This window comes from Vombatus ursinus, unplaced genomic scaffold, assembly GCF_900497805.2.
Source record: "Vombatus ursinus unplaced genomic scaffold, bare-nosed wombat genome assembly UNPS02014926.1, whole genome shotgun sequence".
Taxonomy (NCBI): Eukaryota; Metazoa; Chordata; class Mammalia; order Diprotodontia; family Vombatidae; genus Vombatus; species Vombatus ursinus.
Window position 1 is genome coordinate 150,768 of NW_020954704.1, and position 21,848 is coordinate 172,615.

The 21,848-nt window shown below is 39.5% G+C and overlaps 1 protein-coding gene across 2 annotated transcripts in view; it reads left to right on the forward strand.

The window, feature by feature from the left end:
• The window catches only part of DCAF5 (DDB1 and CUL4 associated factor 5), a 129,481-nt gene extending 125,678 nt beyond the window's left edge, over window positions 1-3,803 (forward strand). For both annotated transcript variants that reach the window (XM_027843726.1, XM_027843727.1), the window contains exon 9: window positions 1,142-3,803. In XM_027843726.1, coding sequence (XP_027699527.1) covers window positions 1,142-2,896 — 1,755 coding nt within the window. In that variant the 3' untranslated portion in view covers window positions 2,897-3,803. The remainder of the gene's footprint in view (window positions 1-1,141) is intronic.
• Window positions 3,804-21,848: the final 18,045 nt, after the last annotated feature.

Here is a 21,848-nt window from a genome sequence, read left to right on the forward strand (position 1 = left end):
CCTTGAATAAAATCTTCTGCTTGGCATTTACAGCCTTTTGTAACCTGGCTCTCCTCCCTACCTTTCCAGTCTTCAAATGCTGCTGCCCTCTATACAATTGATGATCCAGCAACACTGGCCTGCTTGCGGTTCCTCCCGCGACACTGCCTTCTCTCTCTGTGCCTTTGCATTGACTGTACCTCATGCTTAGAGTATTCTCACTCCTCTGGCTTAATATCCTTGGCTTCCTTCAAGACTTAGTCCAAATCCTCCTGGATGTGGGGGGCTGGTCCGCTTAGCTATCAGCATTCCTTCCCTTCTCAGATAACCTTCTACCTATTCTGTATATATCTTGTATGTACCTAGTTATTTTTATATACATCCCCTCTTTTAGACTGTGAGCTTCTTGAGGGTAAGTACAGTCTTTGCCCTTCTCTGTATCTCCAGCATAATGCTGGACACATGGTAAGTACTTAATAAATGCTTATGACCTGATTGACTTCTACCTTGTCTTACCACGTGATTTAATTTGGAGTTGGAAAGGAATTCGGAAATCATCTAGTCAAGTCCCTTCATTTTTCAGTGGCAGACACTAAGACCCAGAAAAATTAAGTAATTTATTCAGCAAAGCTGGGATTTAAACCTTAGTTTTATGACCGCAAATTTCTGTTATAGCACACTGTTTCCTTCATGCTGTTCTCTGAAGGGTTTTTTTTGGGGGGGTGGCAAGGAGGTAAAAAGAGGAGAGAGATGTTATCCATCTGTCTGTCTTGCTATCTCATGCAAAGTGATAGGGAAAACTGAGGCATAGAGAGGCCACATAATTTGCCAAGTGACACAGAAGTGGAAATAGCAATGGTTTCAGATTTATATTTAGAGCTGGAAGGGAACCATAGATATTGCCTAAGCTAATTCTCTCATTTTTTTGTAAATGAGAAAACTGAAGTCCAGACATGTTGAGTGACTTCCCCAAAGTCACACTGTGAGTTGCAGAATAGGATATGTCCAGAAATGACCATGATAAAAGGCATCAACAAAATGTTAAATTTTTTTTTAAGTAGAGAGTAAAGTCAAAGAGGAGAAAAAAGCCCTATGCCTGTGGCCTGTGTTGTCACTTATTTTCAGGTATTTTCAAATCTGTTTCTTTTTCTTTTCTTTCTAGATATGGAGTCCTTACAAGCAGCCAGGTTGCACTGGAGACCTTGATGGTCGAATCGAAGATGATTCCCGCTGTCTTTATACCCATGAAGAATATATCAGCCTTGTGTTGAACAGTGGGAGTGGTTTGTCCCATGACTATGCCAACCAGTCAGTCCAAGAAGACCCACGGATGATGGCTTTCTTTGACTCCCTAGTACGCCGGGAAATTGAGGGTTGGAGCTCAGACTCAGATAGTGACCTCAGTGAGAGTACCATCCTACAGCTGCATGCAGGGGTGAGTGAGCGTTCAGGCTATAGTGACTCTGAGTCCTCAACCTCCCTGCATCATTCTCCACCACCTCTGGCAGACGAGTCAGCTGATACTGCCTACCACCTGGGATCCCTTCGAGCTACTACAGTAGCGTCCCCCCCGCCCTCTTCATGTGAAGATGTGGCCTCCCGACAGCAGCGTCTGTCCGCCCTCAGGAGGTACCAAGACAAGCGCTTATTGGCCCTCTCCAATGAGTCGGATTCAGATGAGAATGCTTGTGAGGCTGAACTGGATACCGACCTGTTCCCCCGACCCAGATCACCTAGCCCTGAAGAGAATGAGTCTAGTAGTTCCAGCAGCAGCAGCAGTACTGAGGATGAGGAGGAGCTAAATGAGCGGCGCACTTCTACCCGTCAAAGGAATGCTATGAGACGGCGGCAAAAGCCTCCACGAGATGATAGGTCCAGTGCCCCAGCAAAGCATGCTGGTACCTACATTGGAGAAGATAACTATGACTACCCACAGATCAAAGTGGATGATCTCTCTTCCTCACCAGCTTCCTCCCCAGAACATAGTGCCTCCAACATGGAGATTCATCCAGAACGGGTGTCCCCATCTTCTGACATGGAGTCAGTTGAGCGGAAAATCTACAAAGCTTACAAATGGCTCCACTACTCCTACATCTCATATTCAACTGGTAAAGATGAAGAGACTTCCTTAGGGGTTGGGGAGACAGATGAGGGAAAACCTGGGACAAGTGAGAAGAGCAACCCTACTCCTTCTTCCAGTAAAAGTGGTTTGAGTGTAACTACTCCCCAAGGCAACCAGGATCTCCCCTCTGAAGGCCAAAGCAGGGAAGCTTTGAAAGAAGGCAGTCCTGCCACAAATTCTAATAATGGCCAAGGCTGTGATCACGACAGCCGTCCATGTTCAGAGGAACAAGAAGGCACATCCCAGGGCACCAATAATAGCAGCTCTATTGAACACACTTTTGAGACCAAGAAGCTCAATGGGAAAGCCCTCTGCAAAGCCATAAGTGACAGGTCTGAGGAACAACCTTTGTCCACAGCTCCCAAAGGATGCTGCCTAGCTCTCAGTGGTGGATCCATTAGCTGTCCTAGGACCCAGTCTGATGACAGTGAGGAGAGGAACCATGAAACTGTCTGCCCCAACCACAACAATGGACACTTCCACCCTCGACCCCTTCACCTCCACAACAATGGACAGAACTTTGGGGAGTCAGAGGCAGTCACCCACTCTTCCCCAGGACACTCAGATGCTGACAATGACAACGTGCTCCTGCCTGGGGTTCTCTTGCACAAAGACTGCCATCTATCAGAAATGGACTGTGAGGACCACAGCACTGGCATGAAAGAGGACTCAACTGAATCTCACTTGCCAGACAGCAAGGGCACCCATGGACGAAGTGGACTTAAAAGGCACCGGGGGGAATTGGAAGACACAGATTCAGAAAATTCCTGCTCAGAGAAGAAATTAAAAACATGATAAATACAAGAGGGGGAAAAAGAGCCTGCAGAAAGAACCCTATTAAAAAGAAAAAAAAAGAAAAAAATGAGAAAAAACCCTGTTTAGTTAAATACAGAGGAAAGGAAAAAAAGTATTAAAGGCACATAAGAGCCAAGGGTCTAAAATGTTGTGTCTATGATGCTGCTCCATTCCATTCACCGATGGGTCTAAGTGTTAGGCCAATGGCTTGTGCTGTATAAAGAAAAAAATCCAAGTGACTCCTTTATTAGTGAGACTTGAGCATAGTGTACCTGTGCAAGGTTCTGTTAAAGTAAATCCTTATTGAGACATTTGACTTGTTCTTGTATGTGTGTGTGTGTGTGTGTGTGTGAGAGCGTGCGCATGTTTGTGCGTGTGCACATGCATGTATGTGAGAGAATGTGTGTATGCTCGTGCATGTGCGCACCTGCACACATGCGTGTGTGTGTGTGTGTGTGTGTGTGTGTGTGTGCGTTCAGCCTCTTTGCCTGGCTGTTGAGTAAGAATTTTCTTTTAGTTCTCCACCTGAAAGAATATATAGATGTATATTTTTTTGCCACCTCACTCTGTTTACACATCATAGGTATTCTGGTCTTAATGAGGGGTAACTGCTACATTTGACCCTGTTTTGAGCAGGAATTGTAGAGATGTGGCTCTTGTAGCAGACTAGAGAGCTAATGGAAATAGTCTTTCAGCCCATTGACTGTGCTGATGAGAAGAGCATGGTTGCTTTCTTGAAGATTGTGAAGCCTTCCATGTTTTCTATATGTAGCACTTTTTTCATAAAGCACTTAATGTGGATGTATTTCATTAAAGCATTCTTCATGATAATGAGAAGTTATGGGGAAAATGGCCTTTTTCAGGTTCAGGGAGAGTACATGTTCCTAATAAACTTCATTGTTTTCAAGTTTGGTAATGCTGCAACACAACCTTTATAAAGACATTAAGTTGGAATTATATGTGCTGTAACCAATTTGGTGCTAGTTCTTAGATCCCATTTGGACAAAAACCAGCAGGTGCTTCCTTGGCCCCATATGTTGAGGACTAGGCTTGTAGGGGAAGAATGACAGCTTTTAGGAGCTTTGCACTTTCACTACAAACATAAATTCTCATTGATGAGCAACTGAGAGCCATTCAGGTGGTGGGGAATATCTAGTTGAAAGAGAAAAGAGTGGTATTGTATACAACTAATTTGTCACAAACCCCATTGGCCAGACGTCATCTGATTTGAAACTCCCTCACAATTGCTCATGATAGGGGCCATGATCTAGCTCCTGCATTGTAGTGTACATCCTGAAGTATCAGTTCCTGTTAAGTTGGCAGAGAATGTATGTAAGGAGATGAGTTGGTCATAAACTAGTGTTCCTTAGATAAAGATACACTGTTTTGAAGTTTATGAAAAGAAAAGGGTAAAGACCAAAAGACTCACAGTGCTGCCATGTAGTGGTTAGAATCACCTGAGCATGGTGAATGTTTGGCATGCATTGAAATGTAAAACATTATTTTATAAGCCCAATATAAGTCCATGGAACTGGTCAGCTAGATTGCCTACACAGAGATCTATGAAAAGGCAAGGTAATCTAGAGTGAACAAAGGAGTGAGGGAAGAAAAGCAATACACTTTCTGTTAGTCAGACTGGAAACTAGATCTGATAATTAGTATCTGACTTTCAAATCTGATGTCTTTTAGTATGCAAAGCATTTTCCTTTTGCAAGGGGGCTTTAGGAGATCAAGACCTGACATAGAGGTTTGTCAAGGAGGAAGGCTGAGGAGGATGTGATAGAGAAAAGAGGTCCAAAGTTTGCAGAAGAAAGAGATTTGACTACTTTTAGGTATTGAGGGAACTACAGAAAAGATGGTAAGCCAGAAGGGAATGTCATCTTGCCAAGCTTTCTGTAAAGTTAAAGATACACCTGGCATGGTATGATGCAACTTGGGTATGAAAACACCCTTAGGGGAATGAGAGGGGAGGAAATATTTTCTATCAACAGTATGAATAGCAGTGGGAAGGGCTCAAAATTGAGCAACTATTATCTTATTTATTGGAAGGAGGGAATAAAAGTTCTGTAAGAACCATTAGAATTTTTTCAGATTTGTAATCAAGATGGCTTTGATTTGATTTGATTTGTCTTTGATTATGCACAGATCACTGTAAATTGTTTTTATAAGCCCAAGTAATTTTTAAGAATTTTGCTTTTGCAAAGTTTATTAAATTGAAAAGGTTTTTTTTAAATCCTTCATATACAAAAGACAATCATTCAGTGTGTGTTTCTCTGCTCCCTCTCAGGTTTTCCCTTTTTGGTTTTTCTCTCTAGCAAGTTAGCAAAAGTGATTTTGTCCAAGGAAGTCAGTCATCCTGGAGAAGAAGTAGGTTTGTGTTCCCTTGAAGATAACCAATTTGGTAGTTCTAGTTCTTAAAGCACAAAACTTGGCTTCCACTTTCAGGGGCTTTAAAGCTTACTCTAATCACCTTATCCAAGTTCCTGAAAGGAGAAAAGGAAGTTCATCCTGGTTATTAGGTTTTTAGTATTCAGTCAAGAGAGATGAATTTTAACGGAAATGAATTTCAGTGAGTATGACACTCTACTCTAGAACTCTTTTCCCCAGCATTCTAGATTTCAATTTCTAAAATGACATTATTCTTGAAATACTTCAACACAACAAACATTTCCCAACAAATATACCCAAACAACTTTCACCCCCTTACAAAGTACATTCCCTAAAAAAAAAACAACAAAAAAAACCAAACACTAATTTTTTAATCTTTCATAGAAAAGAAGACTGTGTACATTAATTTTGATGGTATAGTTCCAACATTAACTATTGTATTAGACCTGAATTTTATTGCCTCTCATTGTCTTAAGATTTACATTGTTGGAGTCATTATATATATTGTTCTTTTGGCTCTGCTTTCTTCTCTGCATCACTTGCTAGAAGGCATTGTAAAAGAGATCCCACTCCACTCTCAGAGGTTTGATTCCTCAAGAAGGCAATCCTAAAAATTGGAGATTATTTCCAGAAATCCTTTTCCAAAGTCACAGCCGGTTCAAAGCAATAGGAGACCACTTTGGAGAAGATGTTATGACAACATTTACTCCCCAAAACAGCTTGGCAATAATAGATATTTTGATGGCTAAGCAGGAGGCACAAAATGAAATCGAAAAGCCATTATTTGTAGGTTTATAGCTTTATTTTCTCCAAACCTTTTGAAAACTGCATCCTGTGTATTCAAATGGCTAAAGCAAATGTCACTGAATTTTTTTTTTTAGCCACAGTTATTTTCTACTGATTTTGCAAATAATTCCTATCTCTCTAGTGTAGTAGGTAAACGAGATACTAGATTGGGGAGAATGGTAATTACAACTGGTTTTGATCTAACATGCTCAAAATTACTTCTGTTTTTGTATGGTAAAGTACCTTGCCTTCTCCTGAAGCCCTGCCTCTTCTCACCCAGTAACAAATCCTTCTCATGTATGTACAAAAATAAATCTATTATCTATCCCCTAGTAACTGCTCATCTATTCCTCTTCCTGGAAACTGAGTTACCCAAACATTCCCTTTCTTCCTATTTTAACTCTTACTTCAAGAACAGAGGAAGAGGAAGTAGTTCCAGCTAGGTTAAACCTATCCAACTTAGTAGCAGACTTGGTTGGCAATTAATGGCTGTGTACTGGGAGGAGATAAGATCCTTGCACTCCATGTTTATTGCAAATTTAACTCTAATTTCTAGCCCTGGGTCAAAGATCATCAAGAAGGAAAAATGTGGGGAGGGAGGTATGTCAACCTGATTCCCATTATCACTGAGACCAAGAGATAGGCAGCAGTATTGCATCAGGAAAAAAAAATGCTGGATTTGAAATCAGAAGACCTGAGTTCAAATCTAAATCTTTAGCCAGTTGTGTTAACTCATGTTTGCTCACCCTGGTAAGATATTGAATGAATCAAGATTTGATTTGTTGAATGAATTAAAATTTGACTTTAAACATTTTGAACTTTTCAATGAAAAATGAAAAGTTTAGTAAGAGCCTTCAGTGTAAGAGAAAGAAAGGTGAGGAATGAGGGTATGCATAAAGGGCAGAAATGAATTTTCTTAGCCCCTTTAAGGCTAAAATAGACTGAAAAAGTCAAATATAGGGCTTAGTTATGCCATAAAATGGCTACCAGCAAGACTACAGTAATAGAAAATGGAATCAGGAAAATAATATAAAAGGAAAATGAAGTACTAGGTTACAACTCTGGAAGGCAATGGTTAACTATACAGTTATGCCCGTGTTAAGAGTTAAGTAGTGTGTAGCTATTTCTTCATGAAAACATCTCAATTCCCGTCATTTGGGTGCCTCCCTCCACTGCCACCTCCTTCATGGAAACATATCTTTTTATAATGGAAATAAAAAAGGGTAGAATTAACTTCACAGAAATTTGCTTTCCAGCCAACTTTGCAGGGATGCCATCAATTTCATGAGGTAAGGGATACATGTAAAATGAATCTGCTCAAAATACACTTATTGCAGATTGCTGTGTGATTAATACTTCAAGGACCTATGATTTCATTGGTGTGTTGTACTTCTTCCACAGAGAAGTCCTGAAGTCCACCTGGTTGATGACATCTCTGAACTTAGCTAGATTGTTCCTCAAATAGCACACTAAAGTCCATCCATGATTCTGTAGCCAAAGCCTTTCAGCTTGTTAGAAGCTGCCAGCAATTACATTCTGATAGCATTCAATAACCTAGCTTTTCAGTCCTAGATTTCAATTTGTTAGAAGATATTCTTTTTTAAAAATATGTTGATAGATTTTAATTTGATACAACAAACACTACCCCAACAAATGCTTAGACAAATCTTACGAAGTACCTTCCCTCAAAACAATGTATTGATCCTTCAAGAAAGGAAGATTGTGTACATTAATTTTGACAGTATGGTACCAGCATTGATTTAGAGCTGAGAGTTGGGTTTATGTGTATGTATGTGGTTTGGTTTTTTTTTTTTGTTGTTGTTGCTCATTTACTTTAGATTTGTCTCATTATAGTGATTATATAGAGGCAGCTAGATGGCTCAGTGCATAAAAGGCTGAGCCTGGAGTCAGGAAGACCTGAGTTCATATCTGGCCTCAAACTTACTAGCTATGTGACCCTGGACAAGTCATTTAACCTCTGTTTGCCTTAATCCACTGGAAAAGGAAATGGTAAACCACTCCTTTATTTTTGCCAAGAAAACACCATGGATAATATGGTCAATGGGGTCATGAAGAATCAGACACGACTGAACAAGTAATTATATGTTATTCTTTTGACTCTGCTTTTTTCCCTACTATATTGCTCACTAGAAGAAATAACTTTTGAGAACCCAATATTACCTTAAGGCCATGGAGAAGTCTTAGAATAGGATGGTAGGGTAGGTATGATTCACAGCAATTGAAATAGAACTATCAGAGATTAAGTTATGTGTTCTCTTGTTCTTATAGGTTCACCTGTGAAAATTATTTTGACCAAGCATCCATTCTGGTATGTGACTTAAGTTTCACAGACTTTCCCACCTCACCTTTTTCATTTTTTATGTGATTTTTCTTTTCAAGTTTGGGGCAGCTCCAGGCTTCCTCCCTATCCTTACCATACATCTGAAAGCAAGGATCTTTAATCTTTTTTTTCTTCTCAAGTATGGTGTAGTAGAAAGGGAATTTCAGTAGGAATTAGAAAACACAGGCTTTTGTCCAAGGTCTTTCACCAAAAGTTATCTTGACCTTTTTGGCCCTCATTTATTCACCCCTGAAATGAAGGAATACTATCTCTAAAATTTATGATTCATCCAGTTCCTACTTTTCATTACTTTCATGCTACTGTCATTTGTTTCTTGAATCTCAAACTGATACTTGACCTTGAGGTTAAAAGAACTATCTAAATATTGAGTCCCTAGAATGTACAAAGCACCATATAAAGTTAGTGAGGTCAGCAAGAGAGAGACAACCCAAATAATCAGAAAATATGGACCTGTCTTCAACTAGCTCAGTTTGTGGTCAGTCCTTTGAGATCCACACCTAGCTTACACAGACAAAGAAGCCTTCACCTGCGACATCAAGTCTAAAAGGATGACAGTGACGAGTGGTTTATTTTGTTTTTTTAAACACTATAGTCAATATGATTGTGTTGGAGATCAACCAGAATTTGGGAGCTAGCGCAGCAAAATTCTTTTTGACTTTGGTACCTGGATTCTTTGATATGGCAGTAAGCCAAATGAACTCAAGAGAAACAAGTCATAGGCTATTGAAACTCCATGTCTTGATTTGAACAGAACATTTACCCAGAAGTGTTCTGTATAGAATGGTTTCAAGAAGGTTTTTCTGTGCATTTTCTTAAACCCATGTTTAGATCAAGAAGTGGCTAAATAATAGTAATTAAGAATAACAGGTTGTGATAAGTATAGGAATGATGTTTTGGAAGGGTTGGGTCCTATTGCTTATTACTAATCAATAAGAGAAAACAAAGAGCATATTCAAGGCACTTGTAGGGAGTGGGTAGAATGGCGAATTAACAGAAATACCACAGGAAGGTTTTAAAATGTTGGTGTGAAAGAAACTAAGTTAGTGGAATTGTATTGGTGGGAGAGGAAGTAGACTTTTCAAATGAAACATTTGTACTGAGATAAGCCAAAGTCAAGAGTTGAAGAAACTGAGGTGGTAGTGACACTGAAGAGATGGGAAAAAGGAGCACATGGGTTAATGGCATGGACATGGTCTACATGCCTCTCTATAGTTCTCTCTGAGGACTACAGAACTGTTGAATGTAGGCCTGAGGTTTCAGGTGCAGAAAGATGTAAGCCTTTGTGTGGAGTTCATAAAAGAGCAATAAACATACTGTGTGTGGAATTTAGGAGGAAAAAGATGAGAGAAGAGGAGGTGTTGGAGGTGAAGTTTTGGGTTTCTAGCTAAACAAGAGGAAGAGAATGTAGGTTATAGAATCATAAAATTAAGAGTTATAAAGGACCTCGGTAGTCATCTAATCCAAGCCATTCACCAAAGGAATCCTACTGCAGCATCCTGGATAGTGATCATGTGACCTCTGCTTGAGAAATCCATTCCACTTTTAGACAGACGTGATTGTTGAAGTTTTACCTGATATCAAGCCTAAATTCTTCTCTTTACAACTCATCCTTACCACCATTTCTGTGCTTTGAGACCAAACAGAATAAATCTTATCTCCACGTAATAGTCCATCAAATGCTTGAAGACAACTATCAGATCCCCTTTGAGTCCTCTTTTTCTTAGACTACCCATGCTGAATTCCTTCATCTAATCCTCCTATATCATGGACTCAAGGTCCTTTGCCATCTTCTGGAAACTCTCCAGTTTATTAAGCTGTGGGGCCCAGAACTGAGCATAATACTCTAAATATAAATTCTGACAGAGGCAGAATACAGCGTGATTGTCACCTGCCTCTATTTGGACACTATGTTGTCCTTAAAGCAGCCCAAGATTGCGGTTAGTGTTTTTGGTTGTCACATCACACTGTTAAATTCTTTAGCTTGTAGTCCACTAAAACCTTAATATGTTTTCAGAACCACTTATCTATTCATGCCTCCCTCATCTTACATTTGCAAAGTTGAATCTTTTAATCCAAGTGTAAGAATTTGCATTTATGTCTATTGATTTTCATTTTAGATTCAGCCCAGTGTTATAGCCTGTCAAGATCCTTTTAGATCCTTACTGTCATCCAGTGTGTTAGCTATCCCTCACAGCTTTGTGTCATCTACAAATATGATGAGCATGCCACCTATACCTTTATCTAAGTCATTGATAAAAATGTTAAACTGCACTAGACCAAGTACACATCCCTGGGATAGTCTATTGGAAATCTGCCTTTTTGCCATCAAAACATTAACAACTACTCTAAGTATAGCCATCCAACCGGTTCTGAATCTGTATTATTCATATCTCCATCTTCTGCACAAGAATAGTATGAAATGCTTAATCAAAACCTTTATTAAAATATAGGAAGATTATCTCCATGGTATTTTCCTCATCTACTGATTTAGTAATTATTTCAAAAAGGCCCTATAAATGCAAGAGTAGGAAGGAGGGGAATGAGTAAGTTTCAAATGCACTTTGCCTGATTTCAGCCTGGAGAGTGCTATTTCTTATCCCTTTGCAACTTAAACTATGTTCTCAGCTGTAATGGTCTAAATGATTTCCTTTTCCCCAATCAGTTATGGTGGATAAGGAGACGGTTTGTATAAGTAACCCATATTTTCTTTATTCCAACTATAAATATTTTCACTAAACTAGGTTTAAATCCTAATTTAGGCATAACTCCCTTGCGAGGAAAGTGACTTATTAGATCATTTTATTCATCACAATATGGCCCACTGTGGTTAATCAATAGTCAATAAATGTTTATTAAGTGCCCACTATGTTCCAGGCACTGTGCTAAGCACTGGGGATACAAATAAAAACAAAGTCCTTGCCCTCAAGGAGCTAACAATCTAATAGGGGAAGATAACAAAAGGAAGCTGAAAAACTGGAGGTTGGGTAGGGGAGAAGGTAGAAGGTGCCCAGAGGAGACATGATGGAGAGTTCCAAAGTCCAAAAGCAGCATAGCTGGTGAGAAATGGAGAGAGAAACTATGCAAAGCCCTCTGGCTCTGAAGCCCGTGGCCCTGACCTCCAATTGAAGGGTCCAACCAGAGGGGCAAAGGGTACTAATGAGATATGAGTATCATGTGGCAGCCAAAGAAGTGGACCACAAAAGGAGAAGTAACTTCAAGGACTGACCCAGAGTTAGTGTCAGAGTTGACAAAAATGAGGGAGGCTCTAGTAACCCTCTCCATATTCAAGTCACAGGACTCCCCCATGCCTTCCTTGGCCTCATGTTGCTATGTGTACTTGGCAGTTGTCAAGGTAGTGAATATGCAAATTCAAGTTGCTTACATAAGCATAAATGTGAATTATAATGTGTTTATGAGTATATTCTCTTAACAGTGAAATATGTACCAGCATAGAGATCAGCCGGCTTAAGTGAGTATTGAGTTAAGATGCCTGTGGAGGAAGTCATGGGTTTGGGATCCAGAGTGTTTTGGGTGTTCCTTAGAAAGCCTGGAGAGGTCAGCCAAAGTAGGAATTGTATTTGTCTCCCCTTCCCCTTGAAGTCTGGTCAGCCCCCAGTAATCATTCATTCTTCCTACATTCTACTTTAGGCAACTATGTGAATAGCTGTTGCATGATAGCTTGGGAAAGAAAAAGACAATTGTTTGAGGTCATAATACTAGGAGCAGTACCAAGACACTGAAAATTGTAACATGATTTGAGATAAAATGGAACTGAAAGTGCTTATACCAATACAGCTAGGCAAGCGTTCTTGTGACCTGTGATTTTTATGCTCGCTCTTGTGTTTATAACCTTTTAAAGTACCATGGTGCTGGTCTTTCCTACATCTAAGTTGTTTGTTTACAGTCTTCCCCTTTCCAGTTCTATTCCTAATGGAGTTGGGCTAATATCCAGGACAGCGAAGAGTTTAGGAAATGGCAGAACTGTTGGACACTACCCAAACAGGAAGGAAATGATTGGCTGGATAATTAAAATGTCAATGTACTGGAGGAAAGGGGAGTGAGGAGAAAAGAGGGGGAAGGGATTGGAGACACAAAAACATAATTCTATTAAAATAATCACCCCAACCATTTTCTTTGAAAAGGACATAGTATCTTAAAATATACTGAGATTTTTGAAACATCAGAAGTAAGGAAGCTAATGCATCTACACTGGACAGGATCAATAGCTATGTCAAATTCAGTTTATTCAACCAGCTAATTTTGAGAGTATTTTTTTAAAAATTGGATCAACAATCATAATGATTAATCTACATATGGACTAAGAATTCTCTTACCTCAGTTTACTTAGAGGCAGGGAAGGAGACAAAGGGGTTTGGAATACCTGAAGAAAATTATTTGGTTCTGGCATTCTCCAGAGCATTTGACTTGCAGGGCAATTATATTTTCTCATTCCTTACATGCTGAAAGGTTTTTCATTGTCCTCAAGACCAGTTTTCCTACCTCTGAAATTTGGGCTTTAAAATCTGGGACAGGTAAATCCCAAATACTCAACTGGGTCCTCCACTCATTCATTCCCTGATTGCCTATCCTCGTTTGATCTAGCCCTGAACTGTTCTGGTAAGGAATCTACCTCTGCCATTTTGTAGCTTCCTATTCTTTAGCCCCTTACTGCCATGGCCTAACTCCATTTCTGTGCTCACTGCCAGTCACCAGTCAAAGGTGGCTGGAGTGCCATCTGAAGATCTGAGCTGCCAAATTTCTCTGGTTGCTTGCTCACTTATTCCCTGGCTCTGCTAAAATGTTGTCTCCTCCAGAAACAACATTAACACGGATGTAAAGGTTCTGTGTATGACAGGGTGAACTACAGAATCCAGTGGCATTGGACCAGCACAAACACCAGTCTTTAGGCTCAACCTATGGTTCAGCCTTTAGGCTCAACCCAAGTTTGGGCTTCCATTATCTTTTTCACTGGGGCTAAGAAGGGATCATTCTGTGGGAGAGTTTAAGTCCTGAACTCCCAAGTCAGACTTAATAAATGGTTTGTGTCCCCAGAGATACTCTCAATTTGTACTCTGGGGCTCACTTTGATTCCACGGGCCCCCAAATCTTTTTAAGGACTAGACCTATGGTCACTGTTCAAGGAGCTGACAAATTTCTTGAAGACCTCAATTTTAGTCCCAGTTCTACCTCTAATAAACTGAGACACTATATAAATGCCTAAATTTTCTTCAGCCTCAATTTCTTTACCTGAAAAATAATGGGATTAGAATATGTGATCTCCAAGTTTCTTTCTAGCTCTAGCATTCTATTTTATCCTCAGCAAGTTAAGTGGTAGACCAGATGTCTGAGGAAAGTGGGGAGGAGGAACATCTAACACACCCAATCTTCTTTTTTCCATAGCTGTGTTGACGTTCCCTTCCAGCCTCCTCTGCTTCACCACCATGCCCTATCTTCTAGCTGCCATGGACTGGAAACTTCTCCCTGCCCTCCCAAGAGTGCCTGAATCCTGACCTCTAGTGATATTTCTTTATTATTGCTGGGTGATTCTTTACCTGGGGAGCTTAGGGAATAAACCATACCCAGTGTTCCCCACTCTGACTTACCTTGACAAACAGCCATTGTGTTCCTGTTTAAATTGTCATTCACTTAGTTCCCCTGCCCTCTATAAACATTATTATAGGGCTGCTAGGTGGCACAATGGATAGAGTGTTGGATCTGAAACCAAGAAAACCTCAGTTCAAATCTGGCCTCAGATACTTCCTAGCTATATGAGCCTGGGCAAGTCATTTCACCTCTTGAAAAATTTTTAATTTTAAAAATTAAATTTTATTATTTTAAATAATTGTTTTAAATTTAATTTTTAAATTAAAAAATACTATTTAATTCAGTTCTCTCATCTGTAAGATGAGAATAGTAATAGTACCTCCCAGGATTATTGTGAGGCTCAAATGAGATAATGATTGTAAATTGCTTAGCACAGTGCCTGACATGTAGTAAGTGCTATATAAATGTTAGCTATTTATTATTAGTGATCCAAAAGAAACAACTGCCTGCTTTTCAGTGAGCTCTAGTAAGTCTGTCAACTAATCAATATCACAATGTCATTTTGTATAAATCCTCTAAAAAGAAGGGGAAGATATTTTGATATTAGAGTCACTGTTTTCTCTCCTCATTTTTTAAAATCAATTTTACAACAATAACAAGAAAGGCACCAATGGAAACTCATTAATAATTTGTTCTGTAACTGTGACTCCTACCAGTTCTTGAGTGTATATTCAAAAGAATACAATTTCCTCTTACATAGTTGTGGTCGGTATGTACAAAATCCCTCTCTTTCTGCCTTTTGCATTATTTCATAAAGTTTTCCATGTCTCTGTAGGTTTTTCACCTCTGTTTCTCCCAGTGTCATGATGGCAGGGAATACATTATTTCCATCACATCCATAATTGATCAACATTAGGTCCTATTTTGCTATTATATGTATTTCATATATACACATACACATTCTTTTTCAAAATCAATTTTATTAATATATTTTGTTTTTACATCATTACCCAGATTTCCCTCATTCTTTCCTCCTCCCCTTCCAGAGAGCTATCCCTTAGAACAGAATTTTTTAAAAAGAAAGAAAAAGAGGAAAAAGGGGGGGAAAATCAGTAAAACTGATCAAGATGTTAAAAAAAAAATCTGACAATACACTATGTTCCACACAGGTGGACCCCAACATCTGCAGAGAAGCAGGGTGAGATATTTTCTCTATCTCTTCTTTGGGGCTAAGCGTATTCTTTGTAATTTTGCAACATTCACTTTTTATCATTTTATGCTTATTATTCTTTTCACTCACAGTGTAGTCATTGTGTAAATTGTTTTTCTGGCTTTGTTTCATTTCGCATCAGTTTACGTAAGTTTTTCCATGCTTCTCTGTTTTCAACATGTTCCTATAGTACAATAACATTCCACATGTACCACAATTTGGTTAGTCATTCCCCAATCAGCGAGCAGCCACTCTGTATCCAATACTTTACTGCCACTCAAAGTCCTGCTATAAATATTTGGTATGTATGGAGCCTTTCTCTTTGTCAATGATCTCCTTGGGATATATATCTATTTACTATTATATTTTTAAATAGCTATAAACATCATTTTGCAAATAGAACTTTTTTTCCTTTTTAATTATTTTCTTAAGGTACATCCCCAGTAGATGGATCAGCTGAGTCCAAGGGTATGCTCATTTTTATAGTTTTTGATGTACACAGCCAGATTGCTTTCCAAAAAGGAGAAAACTGCTCCAATATGTCAAAGCACACTTCTTACTCACAGTCTAGCAACTTTGGGTTTTATAATTTTAATTTATTTTCACTAAAGTCATAGATATGAAATAGTACTTGCTAGTTGTTTAATTTGCACTATTCAATTACTAATAAAGTTAAACCCCTTTAAAGTATTTTTTAAATTTGTATTTGCTCTTTTGTGAATTATTTGCTCATTTTTTTGAATATTAATCCATTGGAGATGATTGTTGCCCTTATAGGTTTGTAGCAATCTGCTGCAAATTCTGAAAGTCAGGCTTTTTTTTTTTCTAATGTATTCATTACTAAAACAAACACCTTTCCTAATTCACTGTTTCTTTTTATCATGTTTGTATTTTCAGTGAGGTATTTTTTGATAAGGTAATGTTCTATCCATTCAATGAGGACTGATCAGGAAAGCTCTTGACTGATTTGATAAGTTCCCTGTACCCTCACAGGTCCACATTATGTAATCACATCAAGTTTATTGGAGGACTCATCAAACTGATCATGGGTTTTCCTTATCAATCCCCATTACAAACCAACATTTTTAACCAGCACTTTTTAATAGTTGCAAAGAAGTGGAAACAGTGAGTACTCATTGGGGAATGGCTGTACAAATCATGGAATTTGAATTAATGGCCTATTATTGTCATAAAATTATGACTGAAGAATTCAGAGAAACTTAGGCAGTCTTATATGATGCAGAATGAAGTAATCATAAACAGGAGAACAATGAATATAATCACCATAGTAACATAAAGGAAGATAACAATTGAAAGACATTAGAACTATGATCAATGCAATGGCCATCATGACTTCAAAAGACTAATGGTGAAGCATACCTTCTGTCTCTTGGAGAGGTGGTAAACTAGAAATGTGAAATTAGGCAAACATTTTCAGACTTAGCCAATGTATTTGATACTTGTTTTGTTTGACTATACTTACTTCAGAAAAGGTTCAATTGGGGGAGGTGGTAGAAGTCAGTGAGAAATGTCTACTACTTAAAAAAGGACTTTGTGATTTAATGTTAGAACCTAGTGCTTCAAGGTTTGGATCTTTTCAATTCTGGCAGCAGATGACTCAAAGCTTGTAGCTATCACACTAAATGACAGAGTCAGGATCCAAAAAGATCTTGAAATACTAGAACACCAGGTTAAGTCTAATTAGATGAAATTAATAGGAATAAACATGAAGTCTTACACTTGAGTTTAAAAAATCAATTTCATAATTACAAGATAGTTAAGCAATGTCTGAAATGTAGCCTAAGACTGAATTAGTTTTTAGATGGTTTCCAGGAATAAGGAGATGGTAGTCCTGCCCTGAAGGCAGCAAAGTGACTCAGTGGATAGAGAGCTGGACCTGGAGTCAAGAAGACCCAAGTTCAAATGCAGCCTCAGACACTTACTAGCTGTGTGACCCTGGGCAAGTCACTTTCCTGTAAAATGAGCTGGGGAAGGAAATGGCAAACAGTTTACCATCTTTGCCAAGAAACCCCCATGGACAGTGTTGGCATGCTGGGGTCCACAGAGTCACAAACAGACTACTGAACAACAAAAGTCCTGCCCTGGTCAGAGTACAACTTGAGTATTATGTTCAAGTTTGAGCAACACATTTAGGAAGGACAGGTAAGCATTCAGAGAAGGGAAATCAGGATGAAGAGTCCATTCCATATAAGAATTGAAGGAATTGGGAGGATGGAGCTCAAAAAAGTAGTTGATGTGTCATGGGAAAAGGCAATTAGCCTTGCATTGTTTGGCCCCAGAGGGAAGAGCCAAGAGTAGTGGGTAAAAGTTGCAGAGAGGCAAATATAAAGTTGATGTTGAAAAAATAATAGCTTAATAGTAAACATCTGTGTTACAGCCTTCACATGGATTATGTTCACCCATTCTTTCTGGGCTTACTTTCAATCTGTCCTCACATTGACAGGTCTGGGTTCTCAAAAAAGGACCACCACCATGCAGGAACAATTCAAACTTTCTCAGGTTTCTTTTGTTGATTTGTTCATTCATTTCGGTTGTGTTCAAATCTTTGTCAGTCCATTTGGGATCACATTCTCCTATCAATATTCGCTATTCATGGGGTAGAGTAGATAGACACAGAAACCTAGCAGGGAGAGACATGATTCATAACAACATACACGCTTGGAGCATCTCATAGCTCTGGAATGCAGAGTTCGATGTCTTTGATCCCTTCAGAATCAATCTGCATCTCATGCAGCTGCTCCTCATCTAACTGTTTCCTTTCTGCTCCTCACAGCTCTCTTAATGGGAGCTCTTGAACTAATGAAGCAGTGATAAGCACCATCTCCCTTAAACTCACCATTTCCCTTAAAGAGGTGCTGAGGAAGTATTGTGCTATTGTCATGATAAGTACTTGCTTTAAGCCAGAGAACTACAAAGCTCCTTAGAGTGATTCTCTGGGCAATGCAGATGAGCTAGGCTGACTCCTCACTCAACAGCAAGTTGGCATTCTAGGTGGTGCAGACAAAGACTAGATAGTGCAGGCAGTCCTTTATTCAACCAGATGCTGGTTTGTCTAGTTATATGTAGGTGTCTTCTAACAGCAAAGTATATACAGAACCTCCTTATCCTTTTGCTTTTCCCTATCAAATCAGAGATGTTAGTAGAGAACAACTAGCACCTCTGATAAGAGTCCTCTCTTTGTGGTGTCAAATTCAAAAACAGGGCCATTAACCCATGCCTAAGGATATCTGCAGGCCACACTTAGTCTTAAAATGAAACGTTTCATTGTATTTTTGTTTATTTTGTTAAATATTTCCCAATTACATTTTAATCAGGTTTCAGCCATAAGTGGGAGCTCTCTTTGTTCCTTCATTGTTCTGGTTCTGATTATTTCTCTCTGTATCAGTTCATATAAATCTTCCTAAGTTTCCCAAAGCCTGCCAGCATGTTTGACACCTCTGCTATAGAGTATTTAACACAGCTGCTATAGGTGGTACTCAAAGGCAATAAGCAGAATTCAATTGCCTTCCAATGAGCTTCAGCCTCTCTCCAGTCAATCAATACATTCCAGCAAGTTGGCTGAAAGATTGTCATCTGACTCTCCTGTTTTCTTAAGTCATCTCCAGTTGGTTTTTCTATTGTTTTCTTCAACTTCTTGCTGGGTTCCTCACTGCCTCTACTGGCCCAAATCAGAGTCTCCTGATGGTCAGTGACTCATGTTTCCCTTCCGTGGTAAATTCACAAAGCCTAATTTCCTGTCACTTCTCTAGTCATCATGATCTATATCTGGCTACTGGACCCAGAAGGCTCTGGAGGAGAAAGTGAGACTAGTGACTTTGCACAGCCCTCCCTCACTTAAATCCAATTCACTCGCATGTCATGGCATCACCTTCCTGACGTCACAAAGGACAAACAGCAGCAGCACTTTGCCAAAAGAACATAGAAAATACCTTATTGATGTGATGGGGATTGGTCAAATGCACAGTCCCCATCAGCTTACTCAGCTGATGCAACCTGCAACCTCTTCACATGGATGACATTAGGAAGAAGGCTTCCAGAAGAATCATGATTATTTTGGAATATAAGCATTCTGTAACTGATTCTGTCTGGCTAATCACATGGTTGGGAGGAGCCTTTTTTGATTGGCTGTATTGCTGGAACTGTCAGAATCTTCTTGGCTGGCTTTTTGCTTCATTCACCCCTGGGATAGGTTGGTGGCTCTTTCTCTCATGGAATCCTATAGGAGATCCTATGGTAAAGGAAAAAACCTTAGGGCCTCCTTTCTCTTCTGAGGCTGTATGGTGCCCAAGAATCAGGGATTCCTTGGCCTTTTTATTCATTCTTTCCCATTCTCGGTTCAGGAAGTAAAATTTCCAACCACAAGAGAGCGCCACAGGGATCAGGAAGTTGGAGTCTGTGATGAGTATTACAGCCAAATCATCATTGATGTCCCAAGGAACAAGGAGTAGTGATCTTCAGAGTGACCCCATGCTAGTAAAATCAAGGACTCATCCAGTGGTGAAGCTGCCTTTGGATGTGAACTTGGTGAGACCAATGGTAAATAGGGAATTGAGCTAAGCTTTGAACCTATTGCCCCAGAGACTAAAGTAGTATAGGGAACCGTATGCCCCCGAGGATAGGGAAACAGATGTCTGTATGATTGTTCTTGCAATATCCACCCTTTGTAAAAGTTACTCAATGTTAAATGGAACTGGGGCACTAGTGGTGGGCCCCTCAAAGTGGGAGTTTGAGCCAACGGTAAAAGAAAATAGAGATACCCTAAAAACCTATCCAGGTACCCTAAAACCTTGAGGGGTGCTATAGATGGTCTGGCCCTGGAAGAGTGGGGTTAGAGCTTATATGTTACAACAATGACTAGGGCTGGCTTTTCAAGATGACTGGTAACCAATAATCAAGAGAAAATGAGGATGGGCTCTTGTCAAAAGAGCCATTTTCGGGGGGCAGCTAGGTGGCGCAGTGGATAGAGCTCTGGCTCTGGAGTCAGAAGGACCTGAGTTCAAATCCTGCCTCAGACACATAACATTTACTAGCTGTGTAACCGTGGACAAGTCACTTAACCCCATTGCCTAACCCCCCCCCCCAAAAAAGGCAACAAAAGAGCCATTTCCCCCTGTGGTTTCTAAAAGCAAGCTGTGAATTGGCTTACCCTTTTTTCTTTTTGTGCACTCTCTCAACTTTAGACTTGGACTGGAGTGCAGCAAGGAGGTGGTGAGAGACTTTCTACCTCCCACCATCCCAACAAGAATTGGAAAAAGGCAATTTGCAAGAGAAACACACATTTCAACAGCCTGTGCTTGAGAGTGGACCCTCCCAGTCTTGTAATTCTGAATATGAGAGTTCCCAAATTCTGGAGTTTTGAAGACAGAACGAATTCTCAAGGTGAGTATTAGCCCACTTGAAGAAGACACCCTCAGCAGCTTGGAAAAGAAAGAGGACCACTAATATAGGATAGCCCTGCTGCTGAAAGTTTGAAGCCTTGCCATGGAGAACCAAGATATCTGAACCTTGTTAACCCTGCTATTGCTGTGAATTGTTCAGGTCCAGTCTAAAGGGGAATTTGGTTTAGCAAAACACACACACACACACACACACACACACACAACTGTGTTTTATCTTCCAGTGTTATGGGGTTTTTAAATTGTCCAGTCTGCAAGAAAAACCACTGAGGCAGAGCTCTGAGCCAATGGCACTTTATTAAAGGGTCCATAGTCTCCTCTAAAGAAGTGGACCTCAGATCTTCCTCATGATCTGAGATGTCCATTCTCCCCTGGATCTTGTTTTTATAGTGTTTGATATCCAAATATGCAAAAGAGACATAGAAAAATGCAGAATTTCATTGGTTGATGGACCTTGCCCTTGAGGACAAAAAATGATATATGAGCAGGAGGGTCTCAGCTTAGATGAAAAATGGAGCATCTCCATTTACTAACTGCCCATGTTGGACAAGAAAGAGTGGTCCAGAGATACAAAAATAAGTTGGGGAACTTTCCAAAGAATCAAAGCATCCCACCTATGCTGGGTTTGGACAAGGAATTTGAGTAAAACAGGATGGAGATATCTTTATCAGCATTCTTGTGGTTGCACAAGTGAGCTTCATAACTGGTAAACAAGTAGTGAACATTACATTAAAGTCTAAAGCCCATTATAAAGGCCTACTGCAAGAACCTATCTTATCTAATTATCCCTATGTGATTTATGTAAAATATTAAACTGATTAGTATTGATTGGAAATAGAATAGGGTCCAAATCATTTCTCACAGTGTGAACTATTTAAGTGCTTTATGCTTCTGAATTCATTCATGGGCTGCTTTACATCAAGCATTTTCTGTGGTTAGCGATATAAAGATTCCCCATACCAAATACATTGAATGCCTATGCAAGAGCTGGGAACCATATTGAACACTTTTTAAGAAACCATAGAGAAGACCCATATCTAAGTTTTATTTGAGAGATTATTTTGGATTAACTCAAGGTAGGAGCAATGAGCTAAAGAGAGATAATGACCCCTTTGGATCAACTCCAAACCTGGTCTGTGTAAGCCCAGAGTATCTTGGGGGTAAAAGGATTAATAATTATTTTTTGTCTGGATCTGTAATTTCATGTGTTGGGAATTCTTGGTGTGGAAATTCCTTCTACAATTA